This window comes from Prionailurus bengalensis, chromosome E2 (assembly GCF_016509475.1).
Source record: "Prionailurus bengalensis isolate Pbe53 chromosome E2, Fcat_Pben_1.1_paternal_pri, whole genome shotgun sequence".
Lineage (NCBI taxonomy): Eukaryota > Metazoa > Chordata > Mammalia > Carnivora > Felidae > Prionailurus > Prionailurus bengalensis.
Window position 1 is genome coordinate 5,947,843 of NC_057352.1, and position 18,466 is coordinate 5,966,308.

At 42.7% G+C, this 18,466-nt stretch overlaps 1 protein-coding gene and 1 pseudogene across 2 annotated transcripts; both read left to right on the top strand.

Moving 5' to 3' along the window:
• Window positions 1-740: 740 nt before the first annotated feature.
• On the top strand, window positions 741-8,950 carry LOC122494777 (endogenous retrovirus group K member 13-1 Env polyprotein-like). 2 transcript variants are annotated; one of them, XR_006300273.1, is made up of 2 exons: window positions 741-1,319; window positions 6,140-6,485. XR_006300273.1 is itself a non-coding variant. In XM_043600219.1 (2 exons), exon 2 carries the CDS (start codon window positions 6,679-6,681, stop codon window positions 8,485-8,487), a length of 1,809 nt encoding a protein of 602 aa, XP_043456154.1. In that variant the 5' UTR covers window positions 741-1,319; window positions 6,496-6,678; the 3' UTR covers window positions 8,488-8,950. The 2 variants fall into 2 exon arrangements, 1 of the variants encoding a protein (XP_043456154.1); XM_043600219.1 differs by lacking the exon at window positions 6,140-6,485 and adding an exon at window positions 6,496-8,950.
• Window positions 8,951-9,803: 853 nt separating this feature from the next.
• LOC122495251 lies at window positions 9,804-12,417 on the top strand (annotated as a pseudogene).
• The last annotated feature ends 6,049 nt before the right edge of the window (window positions 12,418-18,466 follow it).

The following is an 18,466-nucleotide window of genomic DNA, read 5'->3' on the forward strand; positions in this document are numbered from 1 at the left end:
TCTCTCAAAAATAAATAAATATTAAAAAATTAAAAAGATAATAAAGCTTGAGGACCAACGTAACCATTCAATGCTCTTGGATTAAGGAAATAATATTTGCTTATATGCTAATTAAAGGATTGTAAAACTATCTCTTTAAATTATCTGATCCCAGGGGCGCCTGGGTGGTTCAGTTGGTTAAGCATCCAGCTTCATCTCAGGTCATGATCTCACGGTTCATGAGTTCGAGCCCTGCGTCGGGCTCTGTGCTGACACCTTGGAGCCTGGAGCCTGCTTCGGATTCTGTGTGTGTGTCTCTCTCTCTGCCCCTCCCCCAGTAGTACTCTATCTCTCTCTGTCTTTCAAAAATAAATAAATGTTAAACAAAATTTAATTATCTAATCCTGTCTGAAAAAAAGCACGCTTTCATTGGTGAAAGGCTCATGAACTTGTGTGTTTCTATGGTTGTTGTTATTATTATTATTAAAATAAGTAGGCTTCACACCCATCATGGAGCTCAATGCAGAGCTTGAACTCAGGACCCTGAGATCAAGGGTGGGACGCTTAACCAACTGAGCCTCCCAGGTGCCCCTCTACAGTTATTACTCTGTTTAGATTTCCTATATTACATGGGTGGGAGAAATGGTGAATATTGGTACACTATATTTTGCAATATATCTGGCCTGAAGACTAGAAATAATTTATTTGGGGAAGAAAAACTTTTCAAGGGAACAGAGAATTCAGTGAGACACTGTGGGAGGCCGGACCCCGGTGCCACGCTAAGACCGGGTTGAGCAACGGCTCCCTGTTGACTCAGCCAACCCAGTGGTTCCCCTTCCCGTTCCACCACTTATAAAGGCATACAAAAGCCTTGCCAAGGCTGAGAAATCTAATTCCTGAAGCCTGTGGTCTGTGGGTATTGGCGGTAACATTACCCCTTTCTACCCTGGGTCAAATAGGAACAAACATGGGAACTGTGCTTCGCTAGCAATCTATCAACAGGGTCTTGCGGTGACCCGTTTAGAAAGTTCACAATGTACACGGAACTAAATGTTTTGGTTGGCAGCGATGATGCGAAACCTGTTTATTCTTAGAATGGCCTGACCCATAAGAGTCTTGATATAAAAGATTGTGTACCGCAACAATAAAGTCGTCACTTGGGCCATCAGCCCAGGGGACCCTCCTGTTCCCAAACTGGCTTCTCTTTTTTTCTTACATTCCCCTACTCTCAGGACCCTGATCTCGGTGTTTGTTGCACCGGTCGCAACAAGTGCCGCCCAAACAGGGACCTGAGACAACAAGGAGGAAAGCGAAAGCGGACCGCGCGGCGTCTAATTCAGGTAGGGGAACTGTGCCAGCAGCACAGACGACAGGAGTAAAACTATGGGACAGAAACAGTCTGCGGAACATGGATATTTTGTAACTGCCTTGCAGGCTCTTATGAAGGAGAAGGGAATTAAGGTTTCTCAGTCAGCCCTTAGGGAATTTTTTGACATGGTGCGTGATTATTGCCCATGGTTTCCAGACGGGGGTACAGTTGATTTAAAGGATTGGCAGCGAGTTGGTCAGGAACTTAAGAATCAAATGAAGATTTGTGGGGCTGCTGTTCCAGGGACTTTGTGGTCTACTTGGACCTGTATTAAAGAGGTCCTTGATCCTCAGGATTCTATTGAAATAGTTTCTCTTAGCTCAGAAGTAGCCCAACCCCTAATGACTTCAGATGCTCCTCTCCCTCCAGAAACTACTTTCAATGCTCTTTCGGGACAGTCACAGGTTCCTTCACCTTTACCTCCTCTCCCCCTCCTAGAACAGTTATCTGTACAGGATCCAGAAAATGATGACAACTCCCCTTTTGTGGATCAGGGGGATGATGGGCCTTATTTGGAAGACCAGAAGAGGACTACCTTCCTGGCCCCTCTGGTCCAGAAGGTACATTTAAAACGACCTTTCTTTCAGGCACGAGATAGATGTTTACCTCGGCTGGCTTTCCCTATTACTCAGAATCAACAGTCCACTGAACCTTACCCCATTATGGGAGCTACCGCTTTGCAGCGGACTCTGTACCAAGCACAACAGCATGGGGAAGACACCTCTGCCTTTCATGCTTACCCTGTTATTCAGCAGGGGGGACAGAGAGTGTACTCCACCCTAAGTTTTAAGTTGCTGAAGGATTTGAAATCCTCTGCAGCCCAGTATGGTCCAACAGCTCCCTTTATCCTGTCTATGCTTGATAATTTGAGCAGGGAGGCGTTATGCCCAGGAGATTGGAAAGTCATTGCTCAGGCTTGTTTGAGTGTGGGTGATAACCTTTTGTGGAAAGTGGAATTTGCAGAGAATGCTGAAAAACAAGCCATGTATAATAAAAGAACTAATATACCTGTGGATTTCAACATGCTCACAGGTACAGGACAATATTATGATGTGGGCCTCCAACTGGATTACCCTGAAATTGCGTATAATCAAATTAATACCTGTGCCACTACAGCTTGGAAAAAACTTCCCTCCACAGGGGGCTGAACTGAGGAATTATCTAAAATTAGGCAGGGGCCAGATGAGAAGTACCAGGATTTCGTTGGGCGCCTTTTGACTGCAGTCAGTCGAATCGTTACTGATGGGGAGGCAGGTACCATTATTGTAAAACAATTGGCTTATGAAAATGCTAATTCTGCATGTCAGGCAGCCATTCGTCCTTGGAAAAATCAGGGTACCTTGGAGGATTATATCAGACTATGTGCTGAGATTGGACCCTCTTATATTCAGGGCATTACCTTGGCAGCCGCCTTAAAGGGAATGGACCCCTTACAGGTGCATGCCCAGCTTCAGGGTAAAAACGTAAAAAATAATCCAGGGAAGTTGGGTGGAATAGTGTGTTTCAAATGTGGCCAAAAGGGCCATATGAAGGCCCAATGTCATAGTAAAAAAATAATTCCAACTACCCCCGGTTTGCCCAGTGGCCCTAACATTAATAATAAGCCGGCAACTATTTGTCCCAGATGTAGACGGGGGTATCACTGGGTCAATGAATGCCTCTCTAAAACTGATTGTAATGGCAATCCTCTTCAGGGAAACTGGAAGCGGGGCCAGCCGCAGGCCCCTCAAACAATTGCGGCAATGTTCCCACAGGCACCTTCTCATCCATTGTGTCCAACACTGGAGACCTCCCAGGTATCAGCCAGCTACACCGCGGTACCCCCGCCAGTGCAGGACTAGATCTTTCTCCAGCTCAATCCATTTACCTCAAAGGACGGCAGCCCCCTAAAGCCATCCCCACAGGGATATGGGGATCTCCGCCCAGGAACACTTGGGGGTTATTATTGGGAAGATCCAGCTGGACTCTTAAGGGATTGATGATCTATCCAGGAGTTATTGATGAAGATTACACTGGAGAAATAAAAATTTTGGCCAGCTTAACTATGGGAACTTTGGTGCTTGAGCCCAAGACTCCCATAGCACAATTGATCTTGATATCCCGGATATCCTCCAATAATAAGGCTGTTAAACCTTATCGGGGAAATCAGGGGTTCGGCTCCACAGATCTTTATTGGGCTAAAGTGATCTCTGTAGAAAAGCCCATGCTTACATTGCATATCCAAGGAGTCCCTTTTGAGGGACTAGTGGATACAGGTGCAGATGTCTCAGTTATGGCTCAAAAAAATTGGCCTGTCACATGGCCTACTCAAGTGACTAATATTCCAATTAAAGGTGTTGGTTATGCCTCCGCTCCGTTGCAAAGCTCTGATTACTTACATTGGAGACTGCCTGATGGTATGACTGGAACTTTTCAGCCTTTTGTTTTGAATATAGATCTTAATCTTTGGGGCAGGGACATATTAACTGCAATGGATTTGACTCTGGAGACTAAGGCAGTCCCGATTCAAAAACAGACTAATCTCGTTATGCACCTTATTAAGGAAATGGGCTATGTTGAAGGGAAAGGCTTGGGGAAAGAGTTGCAAGGGAACGCTGAGCCATATATCCCCGAACCTAAGAGAGACCATTTCGGCCTGGGTTTTTCTTAGGGCCGTTGGAAACTCCCCACGCTATGCCTCTCCAGTGGATGACTTCCACTCCAGTGTGGGTTGACCAATGGCCCTTACCCACCATTAAGAGGGAGGCTGCTGCTCACCTCATAGAGGAACAACTGCAATTAGGTCATTTAGTTCCCTCCACCAGTCCCTGGAACACCCCAATCTTTGTGATTAGAAAAAAGTCAAATAAATGGAGGTTGCTGCAGGATTTGAGAGCAACTAATGCTGTCATGAAGCCCATGGGGGCTTTGCAACCCGGCCTCCCTTCCCCATCGGCCATTCCTTTACAATATCAATTACTAGTTTTGGACTTAAAAGATTGTTTTTTTACCATTCCGTTGGCCCCTGGCGACGGAGAACATTTTGCATTCTCCCTGCCTTCCACTAACTTACAGGAACTTGCTAAGCAGTATCAATGGAAGGTCTTACCACAAGGCATGGCTAACAGTCCAACTTTATGTCAAGAATTTGTGGCCAGAGCAATTGCTCCTTTTAGACAGAGCTTCCCCCATGTATATTGCATCCATTATATGGACGACTTACTTTTGGCTGCTGAAACTGAGGAATTATTACAGGAGGCTTTTATTTCTCTTCAAAGATGCCTTAAAGCATATAATTTGATTGTTGCCCCTGAGAAAGTTCAAAAGGAAGCCCCTTTTGAATACCTAGGGTATCTCATCTCCAAGTCAACTGTTCGACCTCAGAAAGTATCAATTAGAACCGGACATTTGACTACTCTAAATGATTTTCAGAAATTATTAGGAGATATAAATTGGATTAGAAATACATTAGGGGTCACCACAGAACAATTACTGCCTTTGTTTAATATTCTAAAAGGAGATAGTTCTCCAGCGTCCCCTCGAAGTCTCACTCAAGAAACTAAAGAAGCTATAAGACATATAGAACAGGCCATTCAGCAGGCCCAAGTCACTAGAATTGACCCTTCTCAGCCTTTGTATCTAATAATATTAAAACCTCAGGTCATCCCCTTTGCAATTCTGTAGCAATCTCATGGCCCACTTGAATGGCTACATTTAGCCTTACACTCCCTGCATGTCATTAATCCTTTGCTATCTATGGTTTGTCTCCTTATCATTAGAGGAAGATCCCGAGCTGTTCAGCTCTTTGGGCAAGATCCAGAATTTATTACATGTGCCTTTCTGACACAGAAGCTGGTGGACACTGCTTTTGCCCAGTCCATCGAATGGCAACTTGCCTTGGCTAATTTTACAGGCGAAATTAAATTTCATCTACCTTCTGATTCTTTAATACAAGGTTTTAATCTTATAGATATTTTGCCCTATAATCCTATTGTTTGTCAGCCGATTGAAGATGCTGCCTACATTTTTGTGGATGCTAGTAAAGACGGTAAAATTGCAGTGTATTGTGTCACTTCCCAACATAAATATTTGATCACTTTAAATTACACGACTAAATCTGTCCAAAGGGCCGAGCTTTATGCTGTACAGGTAGCCCTAAAAACTTACCCGGAATCTATAAATGTCTATTCTGACAGTCAATACATTGTCAAAGCCATGTTGCAACTTCCCACTGCCTTTATATTGACAGCGGATGAGGAACTTTATCATCTATTTCATGCTATACAAAAACTTCTTAATCTACGGCACAATCCAATTTATATCTCTCACATTCGAACTCACACCGATCTACCTGGTCCCCTAGTTGCTGGGAATCGGATAGCCGATGCAGCAACCCATTTATTGCAAATTCTGCCCATTACCACTCCTTTGGAAAGGCGTCATGATAATTTTCATCAGAATGAGGCAGCCCTTCGACGAGAATTCAAAATATCTCGTGAAGCGGCCAAATTGTTAAACAATGTGGCATCTATCCGCAATTCTTCCCGCAGCCAGTCTATGCCATTAATCCTCGGGGTCTTCGGCCCAATGATTTGTGGCAAATGGACGTCACCCAATATTTACCTTTTGGGAAATTGCAATATATACATGTATCTGTAGATACTTGCTCAGGCTATATACATGCTTCAGCCCACTCGGGAGAAGCATTTGTTGATGTACAAAATCACCTATTTTCTGCCTTTGCAACAATGGGCAAACCTCATAAAATAAAAACTGACAATGGTAGTGCTTATACTTCTAAATCTTTTACAGAATTTTGCCACCGACTCCGAATTGAGCATACAACTGGCATTGCTTATAATTCCACAGGACAAGCCATTGTTGAACGAGCTCACCTGACCTTAAAACAATATTTGCAAAAACTTAAAGAGGGGGAAATATTAAAGGGAAAGATAAAGTATTCCCCACATGTACACCTCACTCTTGTGTTGTATGTTTTAAATTTTTTAAATGTCAATGAGGCAGGGATGACTGCCACAGAGCGTCGCTGGGGAAGGAATCAAGAACCTCTCTTGATGGCAAGATGGAAAGATATGCTGGAAGGCATTTGGCGAGGCCCAGACCCAGTCCTTCGGAAAGGGTGAGGGTATGCTTGTGTTTTTCCACAGGATGAGGAAGCGCCGCGCTGGGTCCCGCTTCGGCTCCTCAGAGATATTACAGTTGCGCCGAAAAATGGCCAATTTGACAGTGACGGAACCCCCCCCCAAAAGCGACGACGGCGGAGTCATAAGGCGGGTACACCCACCTGGGGACAGATAAAGAACCTGGTGACCCAGGCCACTGATGTAGTGATGGCCTCAGGTAGAGAGGTAACAGCCACACATGTCTTCTTGGCATGCCTGTGCATCCTCACTACAGCCGGGGAGTCTGCCCTCTATTGGGCATACATGGTAGGTCCTCCTACAGTACAACCTGTAACATGGAGAGACCCCACACCCAAAGTATACACCAATCTCACCTTTATGGGAGGGGAAGATGCAGGGTTTTTGCCCACTGTGTCGGCCTCTATAAATTGGACGGCACTCTCTGCAGGAGTACCCATCTGCCTGCAAAGGGAGTCTACGCCGTACAAACTTGCTTATGGGTGTTTGGGTACGAAACCAGTAGGGCGATCTATTACTTATACTATGTGGCAAAATGGCGAGCATAATTCTGAATGGGTGGCCCGCTCTGTTGCCGCTTATTGGCAAAAGAGAGAATTATTAGGAGAATGGATGTTTTTTGGACCACGTGATCCCCCTCAGAATCTTCCTATATGTCCCTCAGTTGGTCAAGGCCTTACTGGGGACTCACCTTGGGGTAAATGTGCCCAATCCTCTTCATTAAGGATGACTCCTAAAGGCATAAACTATACCATTACAGATTATTCCCGAAAGGCCTGGCATTCATTCTTTCAAGAAACACCTATGGCTATTTTGGAAGTACAAAGGGAAACAAGGAGACCTTTAGTGGCTCCTTTAAGAGATATGGGCCCACCTCCTAACGAGGTACAGGAACACCACAAGGTTATCCCACAAACCATTTTGCAATCCCCTGAAGGAAGAATTCATTCTGATCTTTGGAAGTTATATGCTGCCTTTGATAAAATATATACTAATGACAGCTTTAGTTTTCCAGAATATCATCTTTCTCCAGCTCTACAATTGCGTGCCTGTGTTCCTCCTCCCTACTATTTGATTGTTGGAGATGGGACCATTACTCCAGTGAAAGAAGACGGTCATCAGTTATACCGGCTGACGTGTCCTGCTTGTGTTTTGACCAATTGTCTACCAGTAGATGGGCCCTCTAGAAGTGAAATGAAGGTTTATTTGGTCTTACAACCTCCCTATTGGATGTTGCCAGTAAATGTTACAGGACCTTGGTATTCTAATTATGGGATGCAATTGGCCTTAGAAATCAGTAAACGGCTGCGCAGGACCAGACGGTTTCTTGGACTCTTGATTGCTGGACTTATAGCAGCAGTGACTGTAATTGCCTCTGCAACTGTATCTGTAATATCCTTACATGAAAGTGCCCAAACAGCATCCCATGTAAATGAATTGGCTCATAATGTATCCAAGGTGTTTGCCACTCAAGAACAAATAGACCGTAAATTGGAAGCCCAATTGGAGGCACTACAAGAAGCATTGATATATGTTGGTGATCAGTTTGCTGTTTTGCATACCAGACTTTCTTTAATTTGTTATGATGCATATAAGCATATCTGTGTTACCCCTTTAGAATATACCAATATGACATGGGGACAAGTACGTCGTCATTTGCAAGGGATTTGGCATGACGCTAACACTAGCTTAGACCTCTTACAGCTACAAGAAGAGATAAATGCTATTGCAAGTAGTTCACTCAGTTTCCCTGACCCTGGAAGTCTCGCTGGAACCATACTGCACCAACTTCATGGGTTTAATCCATTTAATATTCTTCAGCATTCCTTTTGGATCTTTATTGGAATTGTTTCCGTAATATCTGTTATACTTGTCTTGCTGTGTTGTTTCTGGAGATGGGGTCTCACTGCCTTTACCACATACCAAGCCAGGATGCACATGTTGCAATTACAAACAATAGGGGGACATGTGGGAGGCCGGACCCCGGTGCCAGGCTAAGACCAGGTTGAGCAACGGCTCCCTGTTGACTCAGCCAACCCGGTGGTTCCCCTTCCCGTTCCACCACTTACAAAGGCATACGAAAGCCTTGCCAAGGCTGAAAAATCTAATTCCTGAAGCCTGTGGTCTGTGGGTGTTGGCAGTAATGTTACCCCTTTCTACCCCGGGTCAAATAGGAACAAACATGGGAACTGTGCTTCGCTAGCAATCTATCAACAGGGTCTTGCGGTGACCCGTTTAGAAAGGTCACAATGTACACAGAACTAAATGTTTTGGTTGGCAGCGATCATGTGAAACCTGTTTATTCTTAGAATGGCCTGACCCATAAGAGTCTTGATATAAAAGATTGTGTACCGCAACAATAAAGTCGTCACTTGGGCCATCAGCCCAGGGGACCCTCCTGTTCCCAAACTGGCTTCTCTTTTTTTCTTACATTCCCCTACCCTTAGGACCCTGATCTCGGTGTTTGTCACGCCGGTCGCGACAAGACACACGTGTTTCATGGCTAGTCCCACACGTGTCAGACTTCAGTATTTCCTCCTTCCTCCCTATGAGACCCTGTCTGCCTCCAGGGATCAAGGAGAAGAAAGAGCCCTCCAAATACTTGCAAAGGTCTCTTTGGAGATGATAACTAGAAACCTGCTGTTGTTTTCAGCAATTAATAATTGGGGAAAAAAGTTTGTCACCCCCAAACCTGTACTCTCACTGTGAATACAGGTGAAGAGAAAATTGCAGTTCCATAGGGAAGCGACATCACAGAACCGCAAGCCCGTATCTAGTGGTCTGGCAGCTTAACCTCTCTCTCACATGATACTAGCTGTGGTGACCATCGTGTTAACCCCCCTGTCCTGGCAGCCAGAGAGACTCCAGTGAATATTTCTATTTCAGTCTAAGGGGGCAGAGTCTGCAAGCAAAGAGGGGTATCAGGAGTCTAGGTAAGTGATCATATTGGGGAAACAAAATGATGCTTCTGGGTTTCAGCCTGGTCCAGTGCCAAAGCCACACAGGAAGGAGGAATAATTCTGATGCTTGAGTTGAATTGGTAAAGAGAGACAGGGTCCTAGACTTTCACCAATCCCTGATGGTTCCTGATGTGATTTAGTATAACCCTGACAGTGACAGTTGGTGTTTAATCCAAGTGATAATGAAATGTGACTTTTAATGTGAATCATGGCTGTAGTTCTAAAATAGATCTGCAGTCAGGCTACCTTACCAGTGTGGGTCAGGATTACTACAGGTGCCTATAACACCCCCATGGTTAATAAACGCTAGAAGAAATCTACAGAATTATCAAATCCTTTGCAGAAGCAGTGCATATGAATGACAATGGCTGGAGGAGAAATGTTTCTCTAACTCAGGGTGTGTGACGTGATTAGTAGAGACATTAATTTTTTCCTATTGAAAACATCCATGATCTGTTGATATTAGTAAGACCATTTTTCCATCTTTGAATTAGGGGAGGAGCACTTAAAGAAATGACAATATTACAAAATGGATTTCAGATGGCCATTAGACACAAAACTATCTTGTGAGCAATTCTCCATTTTAAAATTTTATCATATAGGGGCACCTGGGTGGCTCAGTCGGTTAAGCGTCCGACGTCAGCTCAGGTCATGATCTCACGGTCTGTGAGTTCGAGTCCCGTGTTGAGTTCTGTGCTGACAGCTCAGAGCCTGAAGTCTGCTTCGGATTCTGTGTCTCCCTCTCTCTCTCTGCCCCTCCCCTGCTCATGCTCTGTCTCTCTCTGTCTCAAAAATAAAATAAAAACATTTAAAAATTTTTAAAAAGTATCATATCAATCACAAGCTCTGAAATTTCAATTTATAAAATGTACAAGTTTTCACATCTTAGAGATTTCATTTTATATATGTGTCATAGGTAAACATGTTTAACAAAGCTTGCCTTATTTCCAATGTGTTTTCTTTTTTTAAGTTAACTTATTTGAGAGAGAGTGTGTATAAGTAGAGGAGGGGCAGAGGAAGGGAGGCAGAGAGAGAATCTCAAGCAGGATCCACATTGTCAGCACAGAGCCTGATGTGGGGCTCAATCTCACAACTCTGGGATCATGACCTGAGCCAAAATCAAGAGTCGGATGCTTAACCAACTGAGCCACCCAAATGCCCTGTCCATGTGTTTTCTTAAGCTATGTTACTAAACACATTGGTTTGGAACTTGAAATTAGTGATACTGAGTTTCTACTCTATAGTACTTTATCACATATTGGTGTTTTAAGTTCCATAGCTCAGAGCATAATTGAGCATTAAGTGATTTTTGTGATAGGTGTCATTTCATTGCTGATATAAAAGCAAATTAGTGTTTCTGTGGCCAATCCACACAGCCAGTAGTGCATTCTTTCAATATAACTTGTCATGGAGCAGGTCTGTATACAATTATACTACAATCAGTGTGCCTAGATTTTATGAAGATATTTATAACCTTATTCATAATAGGTCTTAGCCTATATAATAAAAATTTACACATAAATGGAAACATGTTACAAAAATATAAAAATACCAAGTATAAAATTACATGTACAAAAACATGTAAATATACACCTGTATTTTGAAGAATACATCTAAATAGCTTTGTTAGAACAGCATTGTGCTTAAAGGCACTGCAATTATACCAGCCCAGTCAGGTTCAAATGTCCCCGTTCCCGTAAAAACTTTGAATTTGACAAATCACTAACCTTTCTCCATCTCAGTGCTCCTTATTTTGTCCCTGAAAATGCTCATACTGACACTCTCATGAAGTTGTGAAGAATCCAGGATGTACATACACACCTTTTCTAGTATTAATCATACTCTGTAGAAAGTACCTAACATTAACAGTCAATACATGAAAACCTGTTAAAATGTGTTAATTGTAAACAATTATTTCTAAGTGGGAGCTAAAGTAAGAAGAAAATATTGAATTCAAGCTGACATGACACATGTAATCATGCCTCACGTCCCCACACAGGAATCTCTGGCTCAGAAGATGACTATTGCTCCCTGGGAACTGGGAGAAAGGCCAACAGGGATTTGGCAATGAGATTGATCTTTCTATTACAGACGATAGTTGGGGTTCTGGGGAATTTCTCTCTTCTTTGCCATTATCTCTTCCTTCACTTGAGAGAATGCAGGACAATGTCCACAGATCTGATTCTCAAGCACCTGATTGTGGCCAATCTCTTAGTTATTTTTTTCCAAAGGAATCCCCCAAACATGGTAGGTTTGGACGTGGAACATTCCCTTAGCGATTTTGAATGCAAACTTGTTTTCTATGTTCACAAAGTGGGCAGGAATGTGGCCATTGGAACCATCTGCCTCTTGACTGTTTTCCAGGTGATGATGATCAGTCCTGTGGACTCCAGGTGGGCAGGGCTTAAAGTGAAAGCTCTGAAGCACCTGGGCACCTCCAACATCCTCTGCTGGGTCCTGAACATGATGCTAAATATTATGGTTCTTTTCTTTATGACCAGAAAAAGGAGCAACACAAACATAACAAGGAAAAGAGATTATGGCTACTGTTATTGCATAAGTAGTAGCTATATAGTACAGTCACTGTATGTAGCATCAGGATTATCCCATGATGGTTTCTGTTTGGGGCTCACAATCTGGGCCAGTGGCTCCATGGCCTTCATCCTGTGCAAGCAGGCACAAGCAGCAGGTCCAATACATTCTTAGGAACAATCTCTCCACCAGATCCTCCCCTGAGACGAGAGCCACCCAAAGCATCCTTGTCCTGGTGAGCACCTCTGTGTCCTTGTGGGCACTGTCATTCTTGCACATTTGTGTGGTAGTGTTTAACAACCCCAGCCTGTGGCTGAGGAACACTTCTACACTAATCGCTGCATGTTTCCCTACGGTCAGCCCCTGCATGCTCATGAGTTATGACCCCAGAGTGTCTACCTTCTGCTTTCCTTATAAAGGAACACAAATCACTTAAACTTGTCACAAATATGTAAACTGTATGTTTATTCAAATGGTTATTTGTTTATTCATAATCCCCTTCAGTGTAGAAACACAGCTATGAAATAGTCACAAGAGTAGCAAACAAGAATGACCAGCCTTCTGCTCCTAAGTAAATAATGTGAATGGCAACTGTAAATGAAATATAATCATGTTAATATTTATGTAATTGAAATTTATTTATTTATTTATTTATTTACTTATTTATTTTTGAAATTTTAATCTTTATTTATTTTTGAGAGAGAGAGAGAGACAGGCAGAGCTCCAGTGGGGGCAGAACAGAGAGAGAGAGGGAGACACAGAATCCGAAGCAGGCTCCAGGCTCTGAGCTGTCAGCACAGAGCCCGATGTGGGGCTTGAACTCATGAACTGTGAGTTCATGACCTAAGCCGAAGTCGGACACTTAAACGACTGAGCAACCCAGGTGGTCCTATGTAATTGAAATTTATTACTGTTTGCTGTGGAGGAGTTCAGCTTCTATAAAGTGATTATTCCAGAAACAATTTGGAGATTATAAAGAAGTCATTAAGAATACAACTTTCAGGGCATCTGGATGACTCAGTTGGTTAAGCATCCAACTCTTGGTTTCAGCTCAGATCATGATCTCATGGTTTGTGAGATCGAGCCCTGTGTTGTGCTGTGTGCTGACAATGGGGAGCCTACTTGGGATTCTTTCTCTCTGCCTGTCCCTCACTCATGTGCTCTCTCAAAATAAGTAAGACTTTTTAAAAAACAAAAAGGATACAACTTTCAACCTGACACAAATTTTCCAGACATTGAGTGCTAATAAGATTGTGGGAAAAGTTCCCTAAAACAGGAGCACCAATATAGATTGTCATTCAAGAAACTGAAAAATGAAGAGCAGTAAGTGAAATTGGTGGGTAAATTCAATTTCAGATAGTACAGCCATTGAGGGATAAGTAATGAATTTTACATTACATCTTCACAGAGACCCTAGTCATTTGAAATAAGACGTTATGAAAGGAGAGGAGTATATTTAAAACATTTTCATGGGGAAGTAGCCATTTAAATTTTTTTTTTCAACGTTTATTTATTTTTGGGACAGAGAGAGACAAAGCATGAACGGGGGAGGGACAGAGAGAGAGGGAGACACAGAATCGGAAACAGGCTCCAGGCTCTGAGCCATCAGCCCAGAGCCTGACGCGGGGCTCGAACTCACGGACCGTGAGATCGTGACCTGGCTGAAGTCGGCCGCTTAACCGACTGCGCCACCCAGGCGCCCCGGGAAGTAGCCATTTAAACTGAAGTCAGACAAATGAGATATAATTTTGCAGATTTTTAAAAAATATTGTGCAAAGTGTTGCTTATTAAAAATGCATTCCACTTGGGATAAAATTTTATGGATTTGGGAATCTGCATAAGGTAGTTTCTTTCTATGATGTGAAGATGCCAGTTGGGCATGTTGGCAGAAATATGTTCCCAAGGTGCAATCCCATGACCCAGAGGTAAAGAATAAGGTTAGGGCAGTGTCTTCCATTACTCAAGAAGTGATGGGGGAATAGCCATTTGGAGGGATAAACCATGAATCCACTTTATTGACGTGTAATTTTTGTCCTGTGGCTATTGAAAGGAAGAAAATGGACATTTCTACGATTTTACAAATTATTTTAATACTGGTTTCTGCTATATTTATATCATAAAGCTAATAGGAGGAACTGAAGTTTTAAATATCAGAAACAAAGAATTTGTTTTGCCTGATATATATATATATATATATATATATATATATATATATATATTCTACCAAAGAAATGAGAAACATATCTTAAACTCACGGTACACTTAAAGATATGTACAACATATTACACACTAAACAATATGCTTGTGTGTATTTCCATCTGTGTATTTGTATTTGAATGTATATACATATGTGTATTCATGATTGTTGTGTTTATAAATGCACAAGTATACATTTAAGATCAAATTATGTTTGTTTTGCATCCAAAACATTGGAAAATTGTAAATTAATGAAAAATAATAGCAAACTGCTTTAACATTAAATTCTATTTTATTTGATATGTGTATCCAGACATTAGTTGTTTAAATTTACATGAAACACATTTTTCATTTTTTTTATATGAATCCTTAAATTTGAGGTATCTCTCTTGGAAAAATACCCAAATGAATACATTTTTTTTTTAAATTTTTTTTTTTCAACGTTTATTTATTTTTGGGACAGAGAGAGACAGAGCATGAACGGGGGAGGGGCAGAGAGAGAGGGAGACACAGAATCGGAAACAGGCTCCAGGCTCTGAGCCATCAGCCCAGAGCCTGACGCGGGGCTCGAACTCCCGGACCGCGAGATCGTGACCTGGCTGAAGTCGGACGCTTAACCGACTGCGCCACCCAGGCGCCCCTTTTTTACTTATTTAGAAGTAGCCTTACGGCTAATACAAAAGTGCATATATTTAAGAATGGATTCAACAAGTTCGTGTCCAATCTTCATTATACCTGTTATATTTTCTTATTCTTTCTAAATTAATGTTTTCATATCAAGTATTTAAAATAACTAACTTGGGACACCTGAGTGGCTCAGTTGGTTGAGCATCTGACTTCAGCTCAGGTCATGATCTCACAGTTAGTGAGTTCAAGCCCTACATCAGGCTATCTGCTGTCAGCACAGAGCCTGCTTCAGATCCTCTGTCCCTGGCTCTCTGCCCCTCCCCTGCTCTCTCTCTCTTTTTTCTCTCTCAAAAATAAACAAACATTTAAAATAACTAGGTGCTTCTGGGTGGCTCAGTCGGTTAAGCATTGGACTTCAGCTCAGGTCATGATCTCATAGTCTGTGAGTTCAAGCCCTACGTCTCACTCTGTGCTGACAGCTCAGAGCCTGGAGCCTGCTTCAGATTCTGTGACTCCCTCTCTCTCTGCCCCTCCCCCACTCACAGTCTGTCTCCCTCTGTCTCAAAAATAAATAAAAACATTAAAAAAATTTTTTTAAGTTTTTAAAATGCTTCTTCTGTTATGTCCTGCAGATCCTAGACAGCCAGAAGCATTCATTCTTGGGTAAAGATTTGAGGGAATTTGAGTTTAGGGCTGGACTTTGTGTTATTGGTGGGAGAGATCATCAAGAAGATGTGAACCACCGCTTGACTTAAGAGCTTGCCCTAGGCAACAGGCTCCTCATTCCCTTTCCTTCCCTTGGAACGTACACTCTGCCCACTGTGCCTAGTGGGAGCTGTTCCAACGACATAGCCTTGAGAGTAAGAGGTGGTTGAGACCATCTGTGCAGTGCACGTGACTAAATCCTGCTAAAACCACTCCATAAACTTCTAAGATTCTGGCAGATGGGTATGAAGATCTACTCATCTTGTGGCCACCCAAGACAAGCCTCTTAAGTTCCTTTGCTCATTAAAGCTGCCACCTACCAAACTGAGTGGCCTGCCTCTTTCTTCAGTGTCTGTCTACCCTCTGTGGACTGCCAGTTTCAGATTTCACCCAGAAGCTCATGAGTTTGTGACCCAACAGTTATGCTAGAAGTACCAGGTAATCTGGAGGCATCTGTGAAGGGCCAATTTAGAATAGGGTCTACGGGGAGCCCTATTCATTTATACCATGCAAGATGGTTCTGGGTGTCCAGTTCCAGGACCTTGATGTTAGATTTCAGGCAGGTGATTTACAGGAAGCACTGGATTCAGGTATGCACCTCTGTCCTTGGGCACCCACCAATAATGGATTTATCTTACCTATCTCCCCATACATCCATGGGAAGGAAGAGAATTAAAATAGGGGAGGAACAATGAAGCACACATGGAGGGGATGGTATCGAGTTGGTGGAAAGAACAGTTTTGTGCTACAGATTCTGGTCTTAGGAGTGCCTGGGCTCTGACTCAGACCTGTGCTCTTGAGGCCAAGTGCATTCTAGGTAAGTGGTTCATAGGCTGAGGTCTTTGGAGAGACCAGCTTCCTCTACTGGCCTTCGTGGCCAGTATGGAGCAGGGATGTGCTGGGAGTCTTTTGGACACATAATCTAATGTGTGGTATTTGGGTGGGGACTACTTGGAGCACTAGCATGTGAGGAGTAAGTCCCTGGGACTCAGTGGGAACCCAGGGGCCAGAGTCACAGCATTGCTCTGGATATACACCTGGGTCTGCAGGGTAGAAGATCCCCACATTTCAATGTAAGAATTCCTCTCTCCAGTCCCTTTTTCCTGGGAAGCCTCCACTCTTTCTGAGGCCCTGCCACACTGGGGAAGAGGTACAGGAAGCCCCAGAACAGAAAAGGAAATAAAAAATATATGGTGTGGCATGTAAAGTCACAGTTGGTGGGACATTATGTTTTATATCCAAGTGCAAGGACCTGTTAGCAATTCCCCATCAATAGTGAAAGTGTGCTCATGATGGTGAAGGAATCCCATGTCTCAGAACCATATGGATAACCCACATGTGCACAGATCAATATGATTAATGATCTATTTGTCATAATGTGTCTGACAGCAGGTGACAGACATATTTAGCCCTGGACATGTATAAATAGGAGGTGTTTCAAAAAGATGGTTCATTGGTAATCAACATGGAATATGATGTAGCATTTCAGAGGATTTGGTATAAGAATATCTCCTTCCTAGGTCACTGATTGAGGAAGGAAAAATTATTGAATAAGTGTAATATGATAATATTTATGGAAATATTGAACCAAGAAAAAAAGAATGTTAATGCTGTGTGTGTATATTTTTCATACAATTTGGGACATAGTCTAAAATTCCATAAGAAGGAGGATACAATTGGCACAAAAACAGACACATAGACCAATGGAATAGAATAGAAACCCCAGAACAAGACCCACAAAAGTATGACCAACTAATCTTTGACAAAGCAGGAAAGAATATCCAATGGAAAAAAAGACAGTCTCTTTAACAAATGGTGCTGGGAGAAGTGGACAGCAACATGCAGAAGGTTGAAACTAGATTACTTTCTCACACCATTCACAAAAATAAACTCAAAATGGATAAAGGACCTGAGAGACAGGAAACCATCAAAACCCTAGAGGAGAAAACAGGAAAAGACCTTTCTGACCTCAGCCACAGCAATTTCTTCCTTGACACATCCCCAAAGGCAAGGGAATTAGAAGCAAAAATGAACTATTGGGACTTCATGAAGATAAAAAGCTTCTGCACAGCAAAGGAAATAATCAACAAAACTAAAAGGCAACCAATAGAATGGAAAATATATTTGCAAATGACATATCGGACAAAGGCCTAGTATCCAAAATCTATAAAGAGCTCACCAAACTCCACACCCGAAAAACAAATAACCCAGTGAAGAAATGGGCAGAAAACATGAATAGACACTTCTCTACAGAAGACATCCGGATGGCCAACAGGCACATGAAAAGATACTCAACGTCACTCCTCATCAGGGAAACACAAATCAAAACCACACCGAGATATCATCTCATGCCAGTCAGAGTGGCCAAAATGAACAAATCAGGAGACTGCAGATGCTGGAGAGGATGTGGAGAAACAGGAACCCTCTTGCACTGTTGGTGGGAATGCAAACTGATGCAGCCACTCTGGAAAACAGTGTGGAGGTCCCTCAAAAAATCAAAAATAGACCTACCCTACGACCCAGCAGTAACACTGCTAGGAATTTACCCAAGGGATACAGGAGTACTGATGCATAGGGGCACTTGTACCCCAATGTTCATAGCAGCACTCTCAACAATAGCCAAATTATGGAAAGAGCCTAAATGTCCATCAACTGATGAATGGATAAAGAAATTGTGGTTTATATACACAATGGAGCACTACGTGGCAATGAGAAAGAATGAAATATGGCCCTTTGTAGCAACATGGATGGAACTGGAGAGTGTGATGCTAAGTGAAATAAGCCATACAGAGAAAGACAGATACCATAGGTTTTCACTCTTATGTGGATCCTGAGAAACTTAACAGGGACCCATGGGGGAGGGGAAGGAAAAAAAAAGAGAGAGGTTAGAGTGGGAGAGAGCCAAAGCATAAGAGACTCTTAAAAACTGAGAACAAACTGAGGGCTGATGGGGGGTG